Source organism: Berkeleyomyces rouxiae (genome assembly GCF_048999995.1).
Source record: "Berkeleyomyces rouxiae strain 22BRR77 chromosome Unknown BrBRR77_ptg000002l, whole genome shotgun sequence".
Lineage (NCBI taxonomy): Eukaryota > Fungi > Ascomycota > Sordariomycetes > Microascales > Ceratocystidaceae > Berkeleyomyces > Berkeleyomyces rouxiae.
The window spans coordinates 4409084-4434519 of record NW_027396492.1 but is presented as its reverse complement, the minus strand read 5'-3'; the positions used below and the strand labels follow the sequence as shown (position 1 = coordinate 4434519).

The window sequence follows — 25436 nt, the reverse complement described above, 5'->3', positions numbered from 1 at the left end:
CGAAACAATAATCGCAAACACACACAGAAAAACGGCGCACAACACACCAGCCTTCTAAACTTCTCCGCTGCTGTCGCCAGACATCTTGCGTTCTTCCATTGCTGTTTCCTTCATGAACGGGCTTCGTGCTCTGATGCTTTGCCCCCACTTCAGCACCGCCAAGGGCGTAGCAACCATTGCCAACGAAATGAACCCCAGCAGCGAGCTGGCCCAGTGGAAGCCGAGGTTGGTGTACATAGACGGAGCAGCCAATGGGACAAGCGCAATCGCCATGTTTTCACCGAGACAGATGGCCGCAATGGCGCTGCCGGCATACTTGCTGTACGCGTCCACGAGATAGTTTGAGATGCTTTGCACCACAGCCGTGGTGCCGAACCCGGTGACTGCCAGCCCAATACTGGGCACTATCCAGTGGATCCCTGGGTATGCGGTCCAGGCATATATAAACATGCCGCCAGTCACGCCAAAGAGACCGCCAACGACGGCCTGGTACAGCCGCGACTCGGGGATGGGCTTGCCCGGAGTCTCAGTGTTGTGTGCGGCTGAGTTGTAGTACCAGTGGTTGGTTGACAAGCAAAACACACATCCTAGGATTTCCCCAATGACAATTGACGCCTGAACGTATCCAGACTTGACTGCGTCCCATCCATACAGCTCGCCATAGACCTGCTCTACCGACTGCGTGAATAGGTAGATGGTTCCCAGGCTGAAGGCCGACCACAGAGTGGACACAAAGACAACCGACTCGGTGCACAGCATGTATAGCGGCCGTTGAACACTCTTTGCGACGATTTGAAGCAAAGGCGTCGTATCAAGTTCCTCGGCTGTATGCGCATTTAGGCCCTGCTGCCGCATACGCTTTGCCTTTTGTCTGAGCAGCACAGAGCTCCGGCTTTCGGGCATGCCAAACACAAACACTGGGAGAAACACGGCTGTCCAAATTAGTTCGACATATCCAATCCAGCGCCAGTCCAAATGATCAAAGATGGCTGCGCCGATGACCGGGCCCGAGCTGGACGCTGCCAGATACATCAATATGTACAGGCCCATGGCCGGGGCACGAGCACGGTCACCGTTGAACACGTTCGTCAGGATGCTCGCCACAGTGTTGGCCAGAATCGTGACGCAGCCGCCGCTGAAGAAGCGCACGACAACCAGCGTCGCAAAGTTACTCGCCACGCCGACCGGGATCAGGAAGCAGATGAAGAGAAAATAGGTAATCAGAAAGACTGTCCGGATGCCAAAGTCCTCCATCATGGGCAGCACCGCCAGCGAAAACAGAGCGCCGCCAACGCCCCATGAGGCCACGGGCCAGTACGAGTGCGGAAAGTGCGCATCGGACACGCCAAATTCGTCGTTGATGGCCTCGTGCGCAACGGTGATGATGCTGCCGTTGACGAGCGAGATGAATGTTGCAAAGAGGCCAAGTCCGGTGGCGAGCCACTTCTTCTGCGGCGACCAGTTGAAGGGGTCCTGAAGGTCGCTGGGGCCGTCCCAAGCGACAATGATGAGACTGGAATCACGCTTCAGCTCTTGGTCTAGGTCTAGGGTGCGTTAGACTGGGAGAACAAAGCCAGTGAGTCGCGATATCTCGGCCTCAGCCTGCCAAGACCAAGAATCCATGTTACATATATGCTTACCTGGTGATGCCGGAGGAGAGGCTTGACTGGTTACACCAGCATTTTGGATAGCGGCCGCCATCTTTTCTACCATCTGCGCCAAGAACCGAAACAAGCCGAAAAAAAAACGCCAAATGAGCAAGCCACAGAACGACAACGTTGCACAAATGTTCAAACAAAGAAGAAAAAATATATATATCACCAAGAAAACCTCGACGCCCTGATATTAAGCTACATGGCACCAGCAAGAAAGGATCAAGAGCCATCTACGGGAAAGCTCTTTGTCCTTTTTATACAAACGCGATCAAGTCTACTCACTAAGAACCCACACTAGCGGATTAAAAAAATTGAGCCGGCGGCAAATCCATACGCCCTTTGCAAAGGTCATCTAAAGGGCTAAAGCCATCTAACAAGGATGTGACTAACAGGAGAAAAGAAGACGAAGGAAAAAAAAAAATAGTGCCACAAAAAGTAAAGGTCTTTCTAAACATGCAAAAAGTCCAACAACCTGTGATGCCACTGCTTTTGGTTGAGTCCAGACAAAAAGACATGGCCCGTCATCGTCGTAATGGTGTGTATTTCTGTCGTGTGGTCTGCATCCGTGGAGCGTGTGGTAGAGGGGTGAAGGGACCATGAGGGCCGTGGAGCAGCAAGCAGAATGCCATTGCCAAGTTCCCTTGTGTCCTGCGGCGAATTCATTGATAGTTTGATGCATACATCTCGGATCCAAGTTCTTGTCCTGGCGAAAGGTCGTGAGCACACTCTCACCTGCATACCTCTACTCTTACAACTGCACACACACACACACACACACATGGCCATTGCGCTCAGTTCGGCATGCGCACACCAAAAGAACGTGAACGAGCCAAGAAAAGGAAAGGAAATTTTTGTGACGAGAGAGGAAAGCTCCTTATTGATAGCAAGTGTCATGATATATAACTCTGTGGCGTCCTTTAGATTTTGTGGTTTTGTTTTTTTTTTCGCCCTGACCGAAAAAAAAGTGCACACCTCCGAAACAAGAAAGCATTGCCGACGGCCCAAAAAAAAGCACCTCCTCCACCACCACTCTCCCCCCCCAAAAAAAAGAAAAAATTGGTATGAGCGAGAAAGAAGTGAAAAAAGAAAAAAAAGAGTCCTGTGGCTACCCGGATTTGATATTGCGTGTACATGTCCTTTCCCCCTTGAAAACATTGACGCATGAAAAAGAGATTAAAAGAAACCAGATAAAAGAGAAGATGGGCAATATAACTAGTGTTGCCACCGAGACCGAGACCAAGGCCACACCGTGCTATGCTATGCTATGCTATGCTCTGCTGGTCTTGGTTAAAGAAGAGAGAAGAAAACAAAAAAGAAAAAAGAAAAGAAAAACGCCGGCTCATATTCATACCATTCATGCCCTCTTATGACGGGGTTCCGCACTCGGCAAGCGCCTTAGTGTTTCCCTCAAACGTGTACAGCCGGACTTCGCCGTCCTCACTGCCACTTGCCATGCGGCTATCGCTAAGACCGACGCAAGTGGCCGGGCCCGAGTGGCCAGCAAACGTGCGTTCGCACTTGCCTGATCGCGGTTCCCACACTTTGACGAGAAAGTCGTTGGCGCCCGTGACGACACGGAGCGTGTCGCCCGTCAGACTCCAGATGCCTTCGACGTGACCAAACATGGTACGCAGACATCTGCCTGTTGCTATGTCCCAGAGTCGGATGGTGTTATCCAATCCAGCAGTGAGCATGTACGACGGAGGCAGTGGTCGCGCTGGGTCTTCCTCGAAGCACTGCCCGAACGTCGATCGCATAGCGGGTAGTGGTGGCGCGGCAGCAGGTTGTCGAGGGTTGTAGGAAGTCTCGGTAATGAGGCCTTTCGGTGCATGTGTGTTGTGGGATTGGGATGATGTGGGCATGGGGCTGCAGTCACGACTGTCGCTAGTAGTGGAGGATGTGTCGTCCATGTTGTTAATCTCTTCGGGCTCGAAATCCTCGGGCATCAGTAAGACTTGTTGTACCTGCCCGACATGGCCATGGTAAATTTTAAGGCACTCCTTGGTGTCCATGTCCCACATTCGAATCGTCAAATCATCAGATGCCGAAAAAATGGTCCTGGACTGGATATCGATACGGACATGATTTACCCAGTCAGTATGCCCACGCAAGCACCACGATTGCCGCGTGTGGAAGTCAAAGAGTTTGACGGTCTTATCTATCGATCCTGATGCTAGCCAGTTATCAACAAAGTGTAGTGCGATGACACCGTCCCGATGTGGCGCCATAGTGTTGATACACTCGCCAGTCTGCCAGTTCCAAACTTTCATTGTTTTATCGAGTGAGCCTGATATCAACTTGGCGCCCTGAAATTGGAGGGTTCTGACGCCACTCGTATGGCCGGTAAGAGTGCGAATAAGCTCGCCTGTTTGCACATTCCAAATCTTGATAGTGTTGTCGTATGAACCTGTAGCGAGGATATTATCATCAAACTGGAGGCACGTAACACCATTTTGGTGACCACGGAGAATTTTGATGGAGCACCGGCCATACTTCCAATTTGAGCCGACTTCAAAACGTTCTCTGTAGACGTCTTTCCATAGCCGCCGCTCTTCTTCCCGGCGCTTTTTGTTTTGGACAACGCGACGATTGCAATCGGCGTCGCTCCTCTTGCGTTTGTTGCTACCAGTGCCTGGAATGCCAGTCTCTGTGTTGGTAGTGTTTCTGGTATCAGCATCGTCAGTATGCTCGTCGGTGACGTCAATGACGACAGCATCAGTTTTTGGCTTCCATTCCTGTAGGCGCTTGCGTTCTAATAATGGTAGACCCCAGCCACACTTAGTGCACTTGCGGTCGATATGTTGAGAACACATACGGTGCCAGACATGGTCGTCATCGGCAAGTTCTCGCCATCGGCGATTGACTTGCGCAGCTTTGCAGAGAGAAACAGTATCCAAGTAGCAGAGAACCTTGTATGAAATCTCAGGTGGCAAGGCAGAAATGAAGTCGATTTTGAGTTGCTCGTGGACTTCTCTGGAGACTGTTGATAGTTGGGGAAAGCAGCACTGGGTTATGATCCCTTGAAGCATGAGTTCACGGTGTTTTGAGGGCGCTGCGGAAAACAGTGACCAAACATGGGTAATGGCTTGTTGGTCATTGGGAGGGAGTTTGTCAAGTTCCTATCAATGTCGAATGTTAGAGTCGGAGCGCGAGAAGAGAATATAAGAATGCGAAATATAGGGCAAAAACAACTGGAACGAGACAGGTTGATGACGCTTCGGTTTATATGGAAAACTCACATTTTGGATCATGGCCATTTTGGTCTCATCAGCGGCACGGCGACACTTGGAGCCCGGTGCGTGCCTATAGCAAAACTTGCTATTGGGGTCTTTGTCCTTGCGAACAAAACCTGTGACAGACAAGTCGGGTTTTCCAACAGGGGCATAGAGGGAAGGGATGTGGTCTTGGAGGAAGGGGGAGACTGTGTTTCCAGAGAGTGCAGTAGTCATCTGGACGAGACGGAAAGAATCAGACTCATCTGAGTGGTGGTAGTCGTCGAGGTCACGATCTTTTTGCAATGTCGCAGCAGAGGCAGCGTAATGGTGGTGGCGAGAATGGGGGTGGGTAGAGTGGTGATGATGATGGTGATGGTGGGGGTGGGTGGAAGAGTGGGCAGAGTTGCTGGTGCGTAGATGGGAGTGGCTGTGGTCGTGGCGGCGATAGTTGCGGTCGTAATGGGCGTTGCGGGTGTCGTGATGGGAATCAGAGCCGTGATGGTTGTCGTCGGCGGTATCGTTGTGGTGGGTGTTGGTTGAAGGCTTGGTGGCAGAAGACGCGGTGGTGGTGGGAGCGGTGGTATTAGTAGGAGAAGGAGTAGTGGCAATGGAAGTCGCAACAGAGAGAGAGGTCGTAGTGTAAGATGGTGTGGAAGATTCTGCTTCAGGTGCCACGGCGGCCGAGGGCAGTGATGGGTGGGCCATTATACACGGGTAGCCGGTTGAGGCGGCAGCAGGCGGGGATACGAATTTGTAGAAGACAAGAATCGAGGTTTCAGCAAGGAGACGGAAAAGGGACAATTGAGCTTTGGCGCGAGAATCGTACAGGATTCTGTCATGTGTTGCGTCATGCGCCAGCAATGGCTAGGAGAAGTTTTAGGCGGTAAAAGCCTGTAAAAGACAGGGCCTGATCGAAAGAGGAAAAGAAATAAAGGGGATAAGCGAGGAAATTCAAGAGGCCTGGGCGGGCTGAGCCTAGGCTAAAAAGGGACCGACCCCAACGATGCGCTGCAATGCGATGGCAAGTTGTAAGTGTCGAGTGATTCAGACGGAGTGTTAAGAATTGAGACTGAAGATGACTGCAGTTTGGGTCTCAGCGCCGTGGCCCGGCCGTTGTTTTTTTCTCTTTTATATCTGGCTGATGCAAATAAGGAATGCGCAATCGAGGAGTGTCAAAGCTCCAAGCACGTCACGATTCGACGGCGAACAGGACAAGACAACAATCAAGCGAAGAAGGGGAGGGGGACGAGAGTGCAGCTATCAACAAAACCCCGGCCGCAGGGATTGGAGGAACGGGCGGCGATAGGATCGATAAGATGCAACGCCGAAGCAGAAGAGCGGGTCTTGCTGGCGCAGAAAGGGCGATGAAGGCGTGCTCGAAAAGACGAAAAGAGACGCGGTTCGGGGCGCTCTGGATGGCGATGGCGATGATGACAAAGGTGAAAAGTTTTACGGGAGAAGAAAAGAGAACGATGCACAAGCAGCAAACTAGCCAGAAGGGAGTTTTCAAATGCAGGAAGACCGCAACAGCCAGAAGAGGCAACTGTAGCTGTCCTCTGGCACGGCGCCTTCCCTTTCCTCTGTTCTTGACTATTAGCTACAGTCTCGCAGGAAAAGTGGCAGGTGCCCGCGGAGAGTTCCTATTCGCTGAAAATGACAGGTGAGCCCGAAGGAGAAAAAATAGGTTGTAGTGCTTTTGGCCTGCGATGGCGTTATCAGCGCGAAAACGAAGGGAGTCAAGTCTCTGGCCGTCGTGCACGCCAAGTCGCTGTTGGCTGCAATGGCGTCTGCCGTTTGCCTGGCGATGCAGCAAACTTTTTTCTTCTTTGTGTTCTTGGTATGTTGACATTCTCGAGCTTTCTTTTTCTGCCCCATAACTGGCAGTTTCCCTGGGTTTTCAGCCCGCCCAGCTGTCGCAAACTTGCACGAGCTGGCTGGGGCTCTGCCAGCTGTCACTCACCGGGCTGTCAGCTGTCTCGCCAGCTGCTCGCTCTTCACAGCAGGGATCTCCATGCTACAGGGGTCTCGGTGAAAAGCCTAGGCCGATGACGCCACTTCAGGATCTTCATCCTCACACGCTCCTCTGTCCTGTCGAGGTTGCCGTTTAAAGAGGGCTTTTAGAGTGCTCCATTTTCGACACGGCCTCCGCTGAGCCTGCGCCCAAAGCATTCTGGCATGAACTTGCCTTTGCCACCGTTTCTTGCACCATATCCGCTATTATCAACGCATCCAAGTCGTGTGAGAGTGAGTCAGCCGCTCTGCGGCTCATGTCCGTTACCAAGCATGCGCTTTCAACTCTAATATCGCCGACACCTTGGTCCTCTGCTCCACGTACCCTGATTCAAATCTGCAAGCTAGTATACATCTCATCCATGCACGATACATACAGCGACAGGCCTCGTTCTAAAATCGTCTGCTACAGATAAGACAATGGCCCTATACGTACAAGATAGTATGTGCTTTTCTGCATACGAAAGACAGGATCTCCTATCACTTATTCCTCTTTTCTCCCCCTCCTTATCCTCCTCATACACTACATGTTAAGCAAACAAAGCTCAGTGACCGCTTCCTACAAGTACATACAATAGGACCCCACAGCATTGTTCACACTTCTTCACGGCATTCCAGGAGCCCGCAGCTGGTGTATCGCGAGAAAGTCATATATATTCTCTCTTCAGGCACCGGATAGACGTCGTTACCAACTGCCACACGGATAAATCGCTTCCTTTGCATCTAGCAACTTGAACTCTCGCTTTCCTCTGATCTTAGCCCTCTTCTTGTCTCAGGTCCTGTCTCATAGGTTGTCTTTCCCTCTCACTCTTTGTATACATCTCGGCTTCGCACTGCCACCTTAGGGTACAACACGCCAGAGTCAAATTACCTGTTTGGGCTTATATTAGTGCTCTGTATAGCTGTGTGCGCCCAAGACCTCCAACATTGCCATTATGCGCCTAAATTGCGAGATCACGCACTGTGCATCTCCCAAGTGAAACTGGGCCTTTTCCCTGGCTCTCCTTCTTCTTTGTCTCTTCATAGCGCCTTTGCCTTCCGTCTTCTCCGCACAAATTGCCAGGCTAAAGGGGGAGGAGATAAATACACACAAGAGAACAGGCCGCTATGCGGAGCACTGCAAAGCCTATTAAGAGTAAAGCCTGATCGGCAGTTGAGTGAAGCTAAAGTCAACCCAGTCTCAAAGAATGAACCGTCCCGCAGTGAACCTATGTCCAGGCCTCTAAAATGCGGGTCTTGGCTCCTGGTGAACAAACATTTCAGACAAAGACTTTCGTGTTGGCTTTCGATGTTCAAGACCTCCTCTCGTTTGCTGGCGAGACAGAACACGACGCCATATTGCAAACCTAATGTATGTAACTACACAATTTTCGCAGTAGTGCCTTATTTCACTTTGACTTTTTGTTTGTCGGTATAGTTAAGCCTTTTCAGATGTGACATAAGCGGCTGATCGCGACAACTTTGTACGTCTATGCATATCAAAAGATTGAGGCGTTGATCTGGGTTAGTGTCGGCGGTTAACCCTACCGGCAGTGTTGCCAGCATCTTCACATATTCACATTCACATTCACATCAGTTGGAACAAATAAATATTTTAACACGCAAAAGATAGTATTTGAAACGGATCTATGGATCCCATGATACATGCATACCAATCATCATCCAAAACCTCAAAGAGAAGATTATTCAAGTTCCCTTGGCCAACATTGGATGATGAATTGGTAGATCAAAAGTCAGCAGACCTGCTGTCGCGCTTTCGAGTCTAAATAAGAGTAGTGAATGAATTTAAACAGCCTAGTGGCATGTGATGAAGCCAATCGCACCACACGCAGGATAGTAGCGGGAATTACGACGTACCTAAAGTCAGACTGGGGTAGGCAAGTGTCTTCCTCGAGTCCTAATAGAATCCAGCGTTGTTAGTAGGGGGCACACATCTTCTAGACAGTTTTCTTCTTACGTCGCAGATTCAGAGGAGTGTTGCACTTTTTGCAGTAAGAAGGAACTACAAGCAACGAAGCGAGGAGTGAGACGCTGTGTTGGCACATGTTGACCTCCAAGGCTTTCTGTAGGGCCTCAGCAGCTTTGCCTTCAAACATTATTTCTGAGAGCTTTTCCGCAGCTAGAGTGGCCTGAGCGATGTCCTTGTGAATATCATCTAGATCCATCATGAGGAAATCTTGGACCTTTGGGAAACTAACGTACTGGTCGTTAGTATGAGCAGTCGCATTAGTACTAGAAGTGGCTTGGTCAGATGACATGGCGACGGTTGCTGGAGCTTTGTGAAACAGGGTGTGAGCGCGGTATTCACAGTCAGAATAGGTTTCTAGAGACAAATGAGGGCCTACTAATCTTGAGTAGAAGAGATAAAGATTGGTGAACATGTAGAGATGGAAAAAATATGGCGTAAGTTAAATAATGATGCTTCAATGTGGTTGACCGGGAGATTTAGGAAAGTGGTGGATAGAGCAATGACTGTATATATAATAAACACCTACAAAACGAAGCTGTTGTTTTCTTCGGAAGTATAAGACCTTGGGTAATCTAAAGATTCATTGTATTCTGAGTTAATGGTGAACGCTTGGTATAAAGAGATTCACAATCTTGTCAAAGAACGCTCTGTGGGCTCGAAACATGGTACCGGCTGTCAGAACGCAACGTAATAATGAAAGGAAGGCAACAAAGATTGAGTCTCTGTGAGTTCTGAGACGACAAATGGAGTTCATTGTTATTTTATCTTTGTCTTGAAAGGCAATTTCAGCAAGGTCAAGGACTGAGCACAACGACAAATGAAAGAATGACGTCTGAAACTCAATCAGATAGCGTAGCACAAAGATGTGTCCTAGGGTTACTAACAGCAGGTACCCTATGCATAAAACGCAGATATGCACCTATCGCAGCCCCATCCCCTATCCGCAAACAGGCCTGGCTTGTCGTCATCAGACTTGGCCGAGGCGCAAAGCAACGAAGCGCATGAAACATTGAAGCTCTTACAGGCACCGTATTTTTCATTTCCAGTTCTCGGAACCCGTCCTGCGCAGGCTGTGCCGACACTTTGTCATCCTGGGCTACACCGAGCTTTTTCTTTATCCTCCAGTCGATAAAATATCGGTGTGCCGACCCTCCCTCCTTTTTGCCGTTGGGAGCCGTCTTCGATTGCGCCATGTAACGAGCCTCGGCGCCCAATATCCCGATAACCAACGCCCAACCAACCAGTCGATGAGCTGCACTGCCGCAGAACCTTTGGGATGATCATTTCCTCTCCGGCGCCTTTTCTTTTGACCGCTGCGCTGTACTTTCTATTGCGATAATATAATTCTCTAGACACCCCCGCCTCGACCAACCAAGCCTCGCATTCTAGGCCTCTCCCACCACGGCCATGGATAGCCCCCGGAGCTCTAACCCGGCCTTTAGCGTCACCCCTACCACCGCCTTCAAGAACGGCTCTTTGAAAAGCGCCAAAGAACCCGTGCCGCTGCGCCAGAGCGATGCTAAACAAGTCCGACAGCAGGCGCAGTCCCACAACTACGCACGCTCCCGCCGACAAAGCCTTGTGGAAACTCCCAAGGCGCCCATTCCCGCTGAGAGACTCATCGATATTCTGCTTGCTGCAAGGAGCAGCCTCGCATCTGTCGCCAATGCCGTCAACGCCACCGGAAACGTCGCCGAAATAACCGCGCTGCTAGAGGATGCCGTTGTCACCTCGGCCCAAACCTCATTCATTGCCCAGGGCATCAAAAGCCAGATTAAGCTCCTGAAGCAGGTTCGGGATAGCTTGCTGGCCACACTGGAAGTGGCAAATGCCGATTTCAAACAAATTCTGGGTGGAATCGACCAAGCCAATGCCCAGCTTCGCGATCGCCTTGCCATGCTTGGCAATACTGCTGTTCATGAGGCTTTGCGGCCGCAGGACGAAGACGTGCGCACTCTGTTAGATTTTGCGGAGGAAGAGAACGTCAAAAGTATTGAGCAAGATGTCAATGTGGGAGTTGAGGAGCTCCAGGTAAGTGTAATGGAGTCCAACAAGGACCAGCCGCATTGGCCAAGCTATGACGTCACCATTATGTGTGTTGACGCTCATTAACACATCCTCTTTTTCAACGCAGGGTGCCCGATCCACTTTCCAGAGCGAATGCGACCGCTTTATATACGATATTCAGACCCTTGAGGATCTCATCGACACTCGCCCCAATGCTAATGCAGCCGACAAGGAAGTACCGCAGGTGTCCTCTACAATCAAGAGCCACGACCCCGAGCTCACGAAGCTTCAAACCTCTGCACAAACCAACCTCGATGATATTGCTGCAAGTCTCGACTCACTATCCAAACACTTCGATCATTGCCTTGTAGCTGTCAAGAGCATGCCAGACGCACTGGCCTTGGCAAATGAACGGGCACCTGAAATCTGGTCGCAGCAGCATGACTCGCTTGACCAGATGAAGCCCGTGACTGCCCAGGAGTTTATGCAGTTAATCCGCGTTGTCGTCGAAGATTCCGCCATTGTCGACGGCGCCAGTGCGCAAATCAACGAGCAAACGCGCATGATTGAACAAGCTCTCTCACAGATGCGCGACAAGCTCGACGACGTGCAGGCGCGCTATCTGCGCACGCTCGAAGCCTTCGCCATGGTCAAGGACACGGGCGCGCGGCTGCACGACCTCATCGAAGCCGAACGCGCGTTTGTCCAGCACTGGGTTCTCGAGAAGCGCAGCGTGCGCGATAACCTGGCCGCTACCGACACTCTGACGCGCTGCTTCGACGATTACCACCGCACGTACCACGCGCTGCTCGTCGAGGCCGACCGCCGCCGCCACATCGAGGAGCGCATCCAGCATGTCTGGGCCAAGGCCCGCGAGCAGACCGAGCGGCTCATGCAGCTTGATGCCGCTGAAACGGAGCGCTTCCGCGCCGATCACGGCGACTCGCTGCCCGGAGACTTGTGGCCGGACCTGGACCGCCCTATCCAGAGCTACCGTGTTGTCCCTGCAGAGGATGACCACCAGGCTGCTGGCGTAGCCGTTGAGTATCGTATGCCTAAACTTCCGCCGGAGCTGGTGGAGTTGGCACGCAAGAGGATGAACGGTAGAGGCGGTAAGGACAAGAGCTCAACACGGGAGCAATATGCGTAAGAGTCTGAATGCAGCTGTTGTAAGCTGGTTTGAAAGTGCGATATCCTTTTTTTCTTTTTTTATTTGAATCCGATGGGTGTTGGGAGCGGCAGCACGAGTATCAGTCTCGTTAGTCTAGTAACTGGTTTCTTGGATGTAGTTATACAAACAATACATGTGCAAATTAAATAACTCCATTGTCACCCGAGTCAAAGATCCAACTAGAATCCGAGCTCCGGCTGAAGGCCGAGAAGACAAGAATTTTTGGATATATATGAGTGCTGCTTTCTTCTTCCCAGTATGCAGATTTGGCTTAGAAAACCATGACCCATCGCTCTCTTCTTTTTTGATAACTACTGAATTCCTACGTTCTCAAATGTCTTTGGGCTTGTGATGTCCTGGAACCGATTTTTTTGACCAAGGATCACGGAAAGTCTCTCTAGTCAATATTGATAGTGCTGTTGCTTCTATTTGTAATTGCTACAACGTGAAGCTGCCCTGGTCTAGCAGATATTTTGTTGTTACACCAACGATCAAGGTTACACAGAACATTCTCGTCGCCTCATTTTCATGGGTTATTGTTCGACGACGCCTGGTGAAAGTCCTTGTTGTGCTTTGTTATGCTTCAGGCATTTTATGTTTTGGACACGACTCAGTCCTGCTAGCTATTAGTTCATTTTTCCTGATATCACTGTTTTTCTTGATTTGACTTGACTTGACTTGACTATATTTAACGTCTACCGGAATCACTAAGATCAAACGACGCCGGATTGGTTACCGGACGGAAATTTAAAGTCCTCCGCTCGACACGCCGCATAGTTTCTGTGTGTTCGGGATGGCGCACCATCCCCAAGCCCCGAAGAACTAGTGGTCCACACTCCGCAATGAGCAGCAAGAAACACAAGTACAAAAGAAAAAAAGAAAAGAAAAAAAAACATTTTCCCCAGATAAACCCTAACCCCCACAAAGAGTTAACCATCCCCACCAACATTCGTTCGACCGAGAAACGTGGCCAGACACAAGGTCGACCATCACAACCAGCGTGGCATGGAAAACCCCGAGTCGTTGAGCAGGTGAAAAACCATACCAGGTGAGTCTCCGGAGGCTGGGAGCGTATCCTTCCGCTTTTCGAAGTGGCCGCCGCACCAAACCATGGCTGAGGCCTGATGCAGTCCCCGAGTGCCACAGCAAGACAAAGGAAAGACAAAGGAAAAAGAAAGACAAAGGAAAAGGAAAAGACGAAGGTGGACTGTCTGAACCTTCAAAGGGACAGTCCCGAGTTGCGAAGATGGATCCACGAGTTGTTGGGTGTGGCGGCGATGAAGGGCCGGCGATCGCGAGGAGGGTGTCGTGAAAAGGGGGCGAGTCGACGGCGAGGAAATCCCTCAAAGTTGGGAGAAAGCGGACTCGGGCTTCGCAGCTCGTTGTCGTGTTGAAAAAAACAAGAATGGCAGCAGCATCGGGATCGTGCTGCTGTCCTCGTGAGGCCCTCAGCATAGGCTCGAGGGGGGGGGAGGCCGACCTCAAAGGTACCCCCCCGAGGGTTGTAGGAGGGAAGGTTGCCGGACTATGACGATTTGATTTGATTTTATTCTTTTACGTCTACCTACTGTTATTTCGCAGCAATACGACGGCATATTCCGGACGGAAGCAGTCGGATGATGTCATCTTCCGAGCAACTCCCGGGCGGTCAGCAATTGTAGGTTCGCAGACTTCAAGCATCTCCTGTGACTTTTTAGGGTCCGGCATTGAAGCCAGGAGGACTTTCCGTCCAGCGCGGCCCGAGGGCACACCTACCTTTCCAGGGTTTGGTTACCTGGTATTTTTGGTTTGCAACAAACCGCGTGAAGTCTAGTCTAAAAGGCCACCGGCTCTCGGCACGTGGGTTTGTCCCCGGACTATGACGTCATTGCGTCTCTATCTATATATCATGATATCGGTCGCCCCAACCACGACAAGCCCTTATAGCGCAGTGGTAGCGCGTGTCACTCGTAATGACAAGGTCCTCGGTTCGACTCCGAGTGGGGGCATTCGAGAGTGGAATCTCTGTCCTGTCCTCATCACAGGGTAAAGCTTTTTCTTTTCTTTCTTTTTGTCTTGGAAATACATTATATTAGTTTTTTTATTATTATTTTTGGTACAGCCGGCAAGTAAAGGGACTATGGAGCCAGTAGAAGAAAAAGAAAAAAAATGTGTGTGTGTGCTAGATATTAGGGTATTCAAGAGTATGTTTTACTACTAGAAGGAAAATAAGAGTGGCGGAGGCAAGGGGAAGGGGGGCTTTAGTTGTGCAGACCGTTCATGACCTGCGGGTAGGTCCGGACCATTTCATCCCAGAGCTCGGGGTGCTCGCGGCGCATGACCTCTGGGTCCCAGCCGGTCGCGACAAAAATGGTGTCAACGCCGGAGGAAATAGGCGTGGTGAAGATGTTTGTGACTTGGAAGCCAATGAGGAAGGCATAGGCCATGACGACGGCAGTGTAGTCGCCGTTGCGGTTATAGACAGGGTCCGTGTAGCGCAGGTATAGGTAGGCCAACAGGGCGGTGACGTAGCCGACCATCATGGCGCCCATGGAGAAGACGGGGCCGAGAAGGCAGTCGTTGACGAGGGCATCGATGCCGCGCTGCTTGATCATGTTCCATGTGTCCTTGGCAGCCTGAATGTATGGTGTGCCGTAGAGGGCGATGTGGGAAAAGGCAAAGCGGTTGATGAAGTCGGCGGCCCAGTTGATGCAGGATAGAATGCAGTCTAAGCAACAGAAGAGAATCCACAAGCCGATATTGTTGTCGGCGCCAGATTGGCTGCGCGCAATGGAGCATAATTGGCGGATAGCCTGGATGATGGCTGTTATCAGAGATCCAAGACTGATAGATCCAAAGGAATAGGTGAGGGCACGGCGCAGAGAGCTGCGCGTCGCATTCTTGGGGAAGTTGCGAGGGCTAAAGTACCAGGATGCATATACACCCGAGACAGTGGTGTGGAGGGTATACTTGAGCCACTCGGAGAACCAGTACATGGAAAAGGTAATGTAGGCGATGAACCCAATCAACTGGGAGCTGCTTGAGTTGTCGTAGCGCACGTACAAGCCAACGAGCGTTACAGAGAAGAGGGCGGCGAAAGCAATACCGACCAGACCGCCGAAGAAGCTGACCATCCAGACATGGCCATAGTTCTTGGCGATATCAGTGGAGGTGCGCAGCATAAAGGCCGAGAAGGGAATACGCTTGCGCCATCCGATAAAGAATATGATCTGAAGGACACCAAACACCAGAAAAACAACGCCGGCGTAGGTAGTGCCAGCCCAGAGGTAGTAGACACCAGTCGCAATGGCAAGCGCAATGTTGAGGATACCCGTCACCCAGATGAACTGCTTGGGGAACATGCGCGCAGCAGTGATGTACGCGTAGCCAAGGACGAAGGCGACAGCGAGACAGAAGCCAAACAGGATGGCAGTGCCAGTGTTGAGGCCAAAGCTCCGATCACCGTCGTAGATGCCATTGCCGGCGCGGTTCGTGCTGGAGTAGCTGGAGAGAGCAAGGGCAGCAATGGCCAAGAATCCGCCCTGGGCAACAAGAAACTACGATTCCCGAAGCAACACACACAGTTAGCAAGACAGCGGCAGATGGGCGACAAGAGTCAAAGCGACTTACCAAAAGGCCGGCCCAGAGGTCGTTCCACTTGGGCTTCTCGATCTTGAAGGCGTCATTGAAGGTGTAGTTTTCCTTATTTTCATTCGTTGGTGGGTAGAAGCTGTAGGCGGGCGGAGGCCCGTTGGGAGGCGGGGCCTGCTGGTAGTTTCCGGGCGCGGGCTGGTTGTTCTCGTGCTGCGGATACGAGCTGTAGTTTGGCTGCGGCGGGTTGGGCTGGTACGGCTGCTGCCAGCCGTACTGCTGTGGCGGATAGCCTGCTTGGCCGTTGTTGTAGGCCATGGTGGGCGGGCGGGCAGTCGGTCGGGGAGGTTAAGTTGATATTGTAGCCAGGCCGGGGATACGAGATACAGAATAGTGGCGGCGCGGGGGCCGAACTCTTGCGGACGGCTCAAGAATACGGAGAGATGGACGATAGCCGAAACAGGTGTGCAGCAAGAAACGCCACGATAGGGGAGATTGTGCAAAGTAGAAAGATAAAGAAGGAAAAAAAAGTTTAAGCGGGCGCACAAGCGGCAGGCGGCGGGGGACAAAAGAAAGCAAAGACCTACGGCAGGAAAGAAGCCCAGGCGGCGTATACGTCCCGATTAGGAAGGAAGCAAAAGAAAAGTGGCGATCTGACAGGAGGAAAGCGCGACGCTTCAAGAGGCAGGAAGATGAAAAGGAAAGAGCAAAAAAAGGGAGGAACAGACAGCAGCTGGCGACAGGAAGGAATGACGGCGGATCGGCCAATAATTAGCACCTGAAGTGCGGGTGCAGGTGCTACAAGTAGCAACAGCCGGTTCCGCTCCTTCCTTGTTTGCATTACCGCTGCCGTGACGTCAAAGGGCCTCCCGCGGGAGGGAGCGCATCTGGATTTGTATGAATGAATTTATGTAGCTATGCAACTAGTTCGCTAACTAGTTAGTTACAGTACTTGGTAGTTATTCTGTGCTATTCTCTGGCCTTCCAGCAGTAAAAAAAAAAGACGACGTCCGAGATGATGAACCTGCCCCGTGCACCGGCTGTCAACAAATGAGAGCGCAAAGAAGGGGGAAAAAGAGAGGCAGAGACCTATAAAATGACACAAAACTATGGCATGTTTCTGGCTCGTGCGTTGCTCTGGGCTTCTGCTGTTTTCATGCGACCGGCCCCAAAAAAGAAGGAAAAAAAAACGACTTGGACAAAAAATATTCTAGTTACATAACGCTTGCTTTTTTGTGCTGAGAATAGAATCATAGGGCAATGTCTCGAGAAAAAAAAAAAAAAAAAAACAAAACAAACAAAACCTCGCCCGCTGTTCGCTTGCGGATCTTCTGTCTTACTTCTCTCTCCCTTATCGTCGTCTGTTGAATACCGCCAAGGAGTCCCATTCCGTCCGCCCTTATCGCGTCAAACAAGACGCGCGCAAGGGGGTTCGGGTTGTTGCACGAAAACATCAAATTTGGCTTGTGTGTGGCCCGGCGCCTGGACCGGTCCCACGCCCTCCACCATCTTTGTTAGCCTGGCTCTTCGCAGAGTTAAATCCAACAACTTGAACTTTGATGCTATGTGGTAGCCGTACGTGCATGAATATTTCCATTTCAACTGTAATTTCCCAAGTCTGATAACACCATGTCATAGCCCCGCCTTACCTTTACTCCGGGTCCGGCACGTCCTCCGGCGCTGGTGCCGTCTTCCCCGCCTCTGCCTCTGCTGCCGCCTTATCCCGCGCCTCCTTGGCAAGCTTGCCCTCCTCCTGGATCTGCGCCTGGCGCTGCTTTCCCTCTTCTGTTGTCGCATCGACCAGCTCATTGACGCCGAGGATGCCAGCGTCGCCAAGCTGACCCACCAGCACCTCTGCGTCCTCAACCTTCATGTCGCCCAGCACCTTGTTCACTTGCTCAAGGCTGCCGCTTTCCAACGCCTTTTGCATGTCGGCCGAGAAGCTCTCAAAGATGATTCTACTCGCCTGCACCTCTGGGTCCGTGCTGTCCTTGGGCGGCACTTCGATGGAGATCTCGGTGCCGGGCTCGACGGCCTCGAGCTGGATCTGCTCGATGCCCTCTGGCTTCGCCGCGCGTTCACGCACGATTTCGCGCGCACGCGTGCGGATACGCATGTATGTTTCCTGCACGTCCTTGAAAAAGACATCCTGCGCCTGGTGGCCGCGCGTGGTGATGCGCTGGAAGAACATGGCGACGCCGTCCTTGCCCAGCGCGCGGCAGTACTGGATCAGCAGGGCCTGGTGCACGTTTTGGCGGCAGAGGTCATCGCGGCCCTCGAGCGCTGCATCAAAGGCGTCAACCATCAGGCCGTCCTGCTCCTTCTCCGAAAGCACCTGGGGGTTCGCGCGCAGGAAGGACAATGCGCCCGAGTGGTCATTGGGCGGGATGCGTGCAAACTGCTTGGCCAGCGGCGATGCGACGACTTCTTCATCGTCATCGTCCAGCGCAGAAGGCGGAGCTCCCTTTTCGCGGCCTGTGTTGATGTCAAAGTTGGGGTTAATGAGCTCGGGCTGGCTCTCCGTCTGCTTGGAGGATCCCGGCTGGCTGGCGGAGCCCTTGTTCTTATTGACGTGAGAACTGTCGAAGCCCGTATGATATGAGTCGCTCGTAATCTTTCTCTCCTCGAGCTTCTCCAGCTCCTCGCACTTTTTGCCGTTCTCCGTGGAGATCTGCTTGATCTTGGCTACATGGACGCCAAGTTCCTCGACAATGGCGCTAAAGCGGTCCTCGGTCGCCACCTTCTTCTCTTCCAGCGTCTTGTTGACCTGGTCCAGCAGGCCCATCAGCATCTCTGTGTAGGTCGGCGGCTTCTTGTCGGCCTCGTGCATGACCTGCGGGCGCGGTGGCGGATTATCGGCGGCCTTGTCCTTGGGCGCCGTCTCCATGATGGCAGCAAAGGCAACCTGGCCAGCATTCTTCTCGCCCGAAGCCACGGCCTCGGCATGCGTCTTGAGGTAGGCAATCAGGGCTTCTATGCGCGCCAGCAGGCCGGCGTCGACAATCTTTTCGTAGTGGTAGGCTTCAATCTGCGCCTTTCGTTGCGCGCGCTCCATGTGGATCTGGTTCTGTTTCGCGCGAATAAACGACTTCTTGTCGACGTTGGGATGCACCTCCACATCAGAGTCGTCGCTCAGCTCGAGAGCGTCCTGTTATAAGGGGCAGAGCGCTGGTTAGTATTGCTTGCTTGTGCGGAGCGAGACCGTGGCAGTGGCGGTGATATCTCGTACCCATTTGCTGTAGTTGAGGGGCATTTTGCACCTAGTAAGACAATGAAACAATGGTAAATGTCGATCTATGTAGTCGTTGGCCTGGGCACAATGAACAACTAGACGGCGAGTATTTCTTTGTAGACGCAAGAAAGATGCAAGTCTTGGATTGTCCAGGCCGCTGTAAAGCTTCACAGAGGTCGGAGGAGGGGAGGCTGCCTGTAATTTAGAAGGCCAAGGAACTCTCCAGAAAGAACTACCCCACCATCCACCCACTGTAGGATTCCCCGAAAGGGGAAGAGCTGGTACAAGGCTGCATGTGGGTCCGTGGGCTCGCGCCAGCCTCGTCTGACATCACCAGACCTACGAGTATTGTTATTCACTGTACATAGTGTAACTACACACAAAGCAAATCAAGTCCCAAGTCCAGAGTAGCGATTCCAATTGACTTAAATGATACACACATACACAACAACGCCATGCTAGCTAGTACTACACAAAACACAATCACAATACAAACACCCCAGTCCGCCTTGTCCCGCCATTTTACTGCATCTTTTTGAGGAAGCCATCCAGGTCGAAGCTCTCCTCGTACTCCTTGTTATCCCACAGCTCGCCAAGCCCGTCGGTCCAGGCCTTCTTTCCGGGCAACCGCACATCGCCCGTTTCCACATCCACCATGTCCTCCTCGCGGCCCTCTATGCCGTTGGCGTTGTTAGCCGGTTTGTCTGATATGAGGTTCGGCCCTGAATCGTCGAGACTGAACAGATCCAGAATCTGGTCGGTGTCCATCGTGGCCAGGCCTGCGTTTTGCTGATTGACCACTGTAGACGCCACGTCAATCTTGAAGCGCTGGAGACTGAGAATCTTTTCTTCCAAAGTACCGCGCGTAATCAGGCGGTACACATTGACCACCTTCTTCTGGCCAATACGATGGGCTCGGTCCATGGCTTGCAGGTCCTTCTGAGGGTTCCAGTCGTGCTCCACAAAGATGACAGTGTCAGCTCCTGTAAGATTGAGACCCAAACCACCCACCGACGTCGTCAGCAACAACACGTCATACGAAGGATCGCCGTTGAACTTGTTGACAATGTCCTGACGCCGGTTCGCCTCGACCGATCCATCCAACCGCAGGTACGATACAGACGGCAGCATGGCCTTGAGCACCGTGTTCTGGACCATGTCGAGCATTTCCTTCATTTGGCAGAAAATCAGTGCACGATGGGGCTTGATCGGCTGGTAAAGAGGGTCGTTGCTGTTTTCGCCTTCAACACCGATGCCGCAATCAACAAGTAGATCGCGCAGAGCAGTCAGCTTGGGTGCATGGCTTGGATCTTCAAGACGCGTGCCCTTCTTGGCAAGCTGTTGCTGTGTATCATCATACGACCTATGTCCGGGCTTCAACACCAGCGCAGGAGAGTTGCAAAGCTTACGCATGTACTGGAGAGCCTGGAAGATGTGCTGCTTAGAATCCTTGTCTTCCTTTGCTGCTTCTTCATGAATCTTTTTGCCTTGGGTTTTGACGAAATCCTCAAACAGCTTCTTCTGCAAGTCCGACATGTCGCAGTAATAGTTCTGCAGAATCTTAGGCGGCAAGTCATTAAGCACCTCTTCTTTGAGACGGCGAAGCAGGAAGGGAAGTACCTGCTTGTGCAAAGCTTCGATGGCAAGAGCACCCGCTTCTTGTTCCTTGGACGATGCTTTGGCGTGGCGAGAAGCACCAATCGGCTTGGAGAACCGATCGTGGAAGACCTTTTCAGCTCCCAGAAAACCTGGCATCAAAAAGTCAAAGAGCGACCACAGCTCCAACACATTGTTTTGAATAGGGGTGCCAGTCAAGATTAGCCGGTGGTTGGAAGCTAGTTTCTTCACGGCCAAAGTAATCTTGGCGCGAGGGTTCTTGATCAAATGGCCCTCATCAAGCACCACATAATTCCATGTTGATCGATCGAGGAAGCCGATATCGTTGCGGCAAACATCGTACGACGTAATCACAATGTCATGTCCCTCAAGCTTTCCTTGCATAGCGCGGCGCTCAGCTGGAGAGCCAACGTAGGCAACGGCAGACAGGAATGGTGCGTAGTTTTTCAATTCCTGAAGCCAATGGCCTGGCAATGTTGGTGGACACACAATGAGGGATGGTAGACGGCGAACATCAGGCGCACCAGTTTTGGCAAATTCCTCGGCTCTTTGGTGATGGTCACTGGAAACAATGCAGATGGTCTGCAGCGTTTTACCCAGGCCCATATCGTCACAAAGGATGCCATGCAAGTGGTACTTGTTAAGGAAGTGCAGCCAGTTGACACCTTCTTGCTGGTAAGAACGTAGCTCGGCCTTGATAGCGACGGGTATCTTGAAAGCCTCAACTTTCTTGGGGTCCAGGAGCTGAGAGATGAATGTCCGCTCGCGATCACGGCCCTTGAGGAGCTCCTCAGAGAGACCCGGGGGGTCGGGAATACCAGCCTCAAGTGGCACCAACTTGACCAACGTTGCAAAAGATGTTGTTGCAATAAGTCGGATATCATTGTCAGAATCACTCATACGACCCAGCACCGGCACAATCAAGAAGATCACGTAGGGCAGGATACCATCACCCATAACTGCGATGAGGTGGTAAATAACCTCAGTGGCACCCTGGCGGTAGTGAAGATCAACTGGGTTGCTGATGGACGGTAGAACCTTTTCAACGAGAGCCGTCATGCCCTGCACCGTAATAACACTGCAAATAGTCGCCAAGCACTTGGCCGCCATGTAACGGAAGACGGACAGTTTGGAGTGAAGGGCCCTGATGATGTACGGTAGCATCCCCAGAACAAACTCGTGTAGATCGGTAGAAATGCTTGGTGTCAATGTACGGATAACAGAAAGAGCGTCAACAACATCCTGTCCCAGTGTGCCTTCGACATCTTGAACAGCCGCAGGGATCTCTTCAGTACTAAAGACTTCCACAAGAGGAGCCTCCATGAAGTGACGCAGGCTGGGAACCATCTCCAGCAGCTTAGGTCCATACGAATGTGACAGCATTTCAAGTGCTTCCTTGGCTCCGCGGCGAGTTATTCTAGCAGCCTTGACTTCCTTGGCCCACTGGACTGCATCAGCATGGTCAGGTCTATCCTCCTCCTTAAGCATTGACAGAATACAGTCTGTCTTGGTAGCATGAACAGGGAATTCGGGCGTCTCGGCGACCTCCATGCATGAGAACTTTACCAGGTTCGCGACAACCTTGTCAGCGGGACCACGGCGACCAAGTTCGACAAACAAGTGGACCAACTGAGCAATGGTACCAGAAGCACGATTCTGTAGCACAAGGTTTTCTTCAGACTTGACGCTATCCATGATGGATTTGATTAGAATGCTAGGCTTCTTAGGTAGAGCTCGAATAGCGACAATGGCGGATGCAGCTGCCGTCTTTACACGAATATCACGGAGTGCCTTGGCAGAGCGAGCGTCTTCGATGGCGTTGCGCGTTGATGTGCGGGCATCTTCGACCTGTGGAGCAACAATCATGCGGTGACCTGGAGACATGGCCTTCTTAAGCTTATCAAAGTCTTCGGCAATGGCCTTTTCGGCATGAGTGAGTGAGAAGGCACTGGGGCCCGCCTCAGCCTCTCCTTGGACGATGACAGGCAACAAAGGCATGCGGCTACTGGACACCTTGCCGTGGTCACGGAAGATATTGAACATTTGCTGACATTGAGAGCGCACTCTCTGGAAGTGGCCGACAAGTTCGCGGTAGGACGGGGGGCGTTCTGAATCGATAATCTTTTGTAGGTGGGGCACAAAGGCTTCCAGAATGCTGGGGTCGGTGCTACTCTTTGCAGTCTCGTCGATAATCATAGCAGCGGTCCATTGTGTCGAAGAGTACGGCCTGCTAATTCCCTCGGCAATGATGGAAGTCAAAGGTTGAACGTAATTGGCAGGCAGAATAGCCAAGATCAAGCCCAGTGCACGAGCACCATACACGCGAGATCGAATCAGGGTGTCCATTCCAACCAAATCAACGTCACCCTGCATCATGTGGCCATCGACATCATGAGTGGTGCCGGAAGCGGAGGGCGGTGGATCCTCGACCTTTGTGGACTTGCGGCGGCGCTTCTGTGGTCTATCGCCAGGAGCCAAACTGTCGATAGGAGAGTTCTTGGGCGGCGCAACAGATGGGATTCCAGGAAGATGGTAAACTCCACCCGAAGGTTTTTGGAACAGATGGGCTTTCATGGGCACATTGTTGCGCGAGGTGCCAATTGGGCATAGGGTCAGTTCAACGAGATCAGTGCTGTGGGCGCCAAATTCGTCAGCCAGAACTTGGGGATTCTTAGACAGGGTGTGTACCAAAGCGGACCAGACCTCCATGGACTTTTCGAGTGTCGGCTTATCTCGTTCAACCAAGATATTCTGGAAAATGAGGCGCAAAAGACGACCATTGAGCCAAGCATTTGAGCTTGCATTAACCTCCAACTTGGCAAAGGTGACGAGGGCCTTAAGCACTGCCAAGCGGACAGAAGTAATGGTGTGACGGAGGAAGGGGTACAGGCGTGGAACAAGTTGGGAGAATGAGCGCTCAGGATCTTGTGCCGCAGTATCTTGCATGATGCGCAGGACCTCGGGGAAGCTGCACATGGTGGCAAGGAGATCCATAATCTTGCCAGTGCTGGCACTGAGATCATCACCCAGATTAGACAAACTGTTCCAGACAATGTCGATGAGGGCATCGAGGCTCAGCGGTCTCATGTCGACAAACTCCTTGGCTATGGGGATTAAGGTAGCAGCACTAGCGGAGCGCACGTCGTCATCGGCATCAGCCAGCCCCTTCATAACAGCCTGGGCAATGCCGTCAACCATTTCTTTGTTGGCTAAGAGCTGGTCCTTGCGAACAGCGACGACGTAGCGCAGACCAATCATGCCACCATGGCAAATACCCCAATTTGAGTTGGGCAGATTGAGATCGGTCTGCATAACCATGCGGTACAGGATTTGGTAGACGCCTTGAATAGAAGATGATGGCAGATGCTTTAATACTGAGCCAAGTGTTTGGCCAACAGTTTCGCGGATGGGAGCTACGGAGGTATCGGAGCTATAATCTGAGAAACGGTCCAGAATCAGAACGCAGCAAAGCCGACATGCTAGATCGTTGAGCCACTGCTCATTCAACTGGTTGTTCTTGTCCCGGGACATGCCACGGAGACGGCCAGCACCAACACCATGCACACGAATCACCTCGCCTATGCCAATTGCAGCACCATGCCGGGTCTCCCAATTGGTGTCAAACAGATCGATTTTAAGGAACTCGCAGAGCCTTTCAAAGGGCCATTCAGAGCCCTCGAGAACATTTTCGGCTTCAATCTCCGACTTGACGGGCGCAATCGGGCCCTTGAACTCTGACACGACCTTTGAATCTTCGTCTACGTCGGCTGGGCGGTCCAAATTGAAAAACTCGTTCACCTTGCCCTTTTTTGAATCGTCGTCGTCACCCCCAACGGCGTCAGCAGTTGGATTACTCCTGCGGATTGAAAGATCGCCGAAGCCCGACTTTCCCTGGGCGGCCTTTTGTGCCTCGCGCTTCCGCTTCCGCTTCAAGACATTCAGCTGGCGAGTACTTAGGCCGGCTTCACCGGGATTAGTAGCACTAGGACCCTCGGTCTTGAGCAAAGCGCCGTTGCCCATTCCATCGAGGTGCATGGGACTACCCACTTCAACGGGCACAGGTATCTCCTCGTCGTTGAACTTGCGGCCAAAGAGACCCAGGCGGCCGTTGAGGGTCTTTTTCAGGTGGTTGAGGCGGCCGGTAGAGTCCAACAATGCAAGATTTACGTCGATGGGACCGCCCCGAAGCAGCTCGCGGCCGTATAGAGCGACATTGGCAATGTTTAGGGTGGCGCAGGAAAATAAGTCGTTGTTCAAGTTCGTTCCGTTTGCCTCCTCCTCTTTTTTAACGGAGCCGTCTTCCAGCGCCTTTACTGCAGAAAGGGACGTATCCTCGTCCTCATTGGGATCATACAGGACGCTGTTCTCGACAATCTTTCCAATGGCATTTCCAGCCGTTACTCTGGTTTCCCAATCCTTGTGTCTGAGGTAGGGGACAACGCGAGCAAGCAGGTTGAACAGCTCTTCGGGCTGTTGCTTTTGCCAGTCGGCAAGCTGGTTGACAGCAGTCTCTCGGATGAGGCGAGTGCTGCCGGTTTCCAATAGTCTAGATGCGGGCGGTTAGATGGTGCAAGGAGTTGGAGTGGGCGCAGGTGGCAAAGGCCTACTCACGTTACAATGCGGTCGAGTCTGGATGGCAGGTCAGTAAATGGGCGCTGAATGGCACACAAGGCAAAGATGCAGGCATCGTAGCCAAAGAAACTTACCTGGAAGCCATGGTGTGCTGGAGTGTGGTGATGTATTAGGTGTAGGTGTAGATGGCAGATGTTTAGGGTTGCTTTGTCATCCTCGAACCAAACACCAGAGTCAGACTAACAGACTGATGGGGGATCACAGCAGATTGGCAGACGCGGTGCAGAACTGGGGCGCGGTGTTAGAGGTCAAGTTGAGTTCAGTTCAGAGGGAGGGAGATTATGCTTTGCTGCAGTGTGCGGTGAGATTTATGAACGCGACGGGAAAAATAAGAGAAGAGCACGGGAAAAGTGCCATG

General features: G+C 52.0%; 7 protein-coding genes across 7 annotated transcripts; 1 reads left to right on the top strand and 6 right to left on the bottom strand.

Annotated features, from left to right (window-relative positions):
- Positions 1-54: 54 nt before the first annotated feature.
- BROUX77_002825 (uncharacterized protein) lies at positions 55-1713 on the bottom strand (the record flags this gene model as incomplete). Its single annotated transcript, XM_073747408.1, has 2 exons — positions 55-1538; positions 1641-1713. The coding sequence occupies 2 exons, from the start codon at positions 1711-1713 to the stop codon at positions 55-57; spliced, it is 1557 nt and encodes a 518-aa protein (XP_073607907.1).
- Positions 1714-3019: 1306 nt separating this feature from the next.
- Positions 3020-5575, bottom strand: BROUX77_002824 (uncharacterized protein; the record flags this gene model as incomplete). Its single annotated transcript, XM_073747407.1, has 2 exons — positions 3020-4774; positions 4895-5575. 2 exons carry the CDS (start codon positions 5573-5575, stop codon positions 3020-3022), a joined length of 2436 nt encoding a protein of 811 aa, XP_073607906.1.
- Positions 5576-8817: 3242 nt separating this feature from the next.
- Positions 8818-9138, bottom strand: BROUX77_002823 (uncharacterized protein; the record flags this gene model as incomplete). Its single annotated transcript, XM_073747406.1, has 1 exon — positions 8818-9138. One exon carries the CDS (start codon positions 9136-9138, stop codon positions 8818-8820), a length of 321 nt encoding a protein of 106 aa, XP_073607905.1.
- A 1118-nt stretch (positions 9139-10256) lies between these two features.
- Positions 10257-12006, top strand: BROUX77_002822 (uncharacterized protein; the record flags this gene model as incomplete). Its single annotated transcript, XM_073747405.1, has 2 exons — positions 10257-10880; positions 10984-12006. The coding sequence occupies 2 exons, from the start codon at positions 10257-10259 to the stop codon at positions 12004-12006; spliced, it is 1647 nt and encodes a 548-aa protein (XP_073607904.1).
- A 2261-nt stretch (positions 12007-14267) lies between these two features.
- BROUX77_002821 (uncharacterized protein) lies at positions 14268-15915 on the bottom strand (the record flags this gene model as incomplete). The annotated part of the gene is made up of 2 exons (XM_073747404.1): positions 14268-15563; positions 15637-15915. The coding sequence occupies 2 exons, from the start codon at positions 15913-15915 to the stop codon at positions 14268-14270; spliced, it is 1575 nt and encodes a 524-aa protein (XP_073607903.1).
- A 1333-nt stretch (positions 15916-17248) lies between these two features.
- Positions 17249-18850, bottom strand: BROUX77_002820 (uncharacterized protein; the record flags this gene model as incomplete). Its single annotated transcript, XM_073747403.1, has 2 exons — positions 17249-18745; positions 18827-18850. The coding sequence occupies 2 exons, from the start codon at positions 18848-18850 to the stop codon at positions 17249-17251; spliced, it is 1521 nt and encodes a 506-aa protein (XP_073607902.1).
- A 501-nt stretch (positions 18851-19351) lies between these two features.
- On the bottom strand, positions 19352-25163 carry BROUX77_002819 (uncharacterized protein; the record flags this gene model as incomplete). The annotated part of the gene is made up of 3 exons (XM_073747402.1): positions 19352-24992; positions 25058-25075; positions 25153-25163. 3 exons carry the CDS (start codon positions 25161-25163, stop codon positions 19352-19354), a joined length of 5670 nt encoding a protein of 1889 aa, XP_073607901.1.
- Positions 25164-25436: the final 273 nt, after the last annotated feature.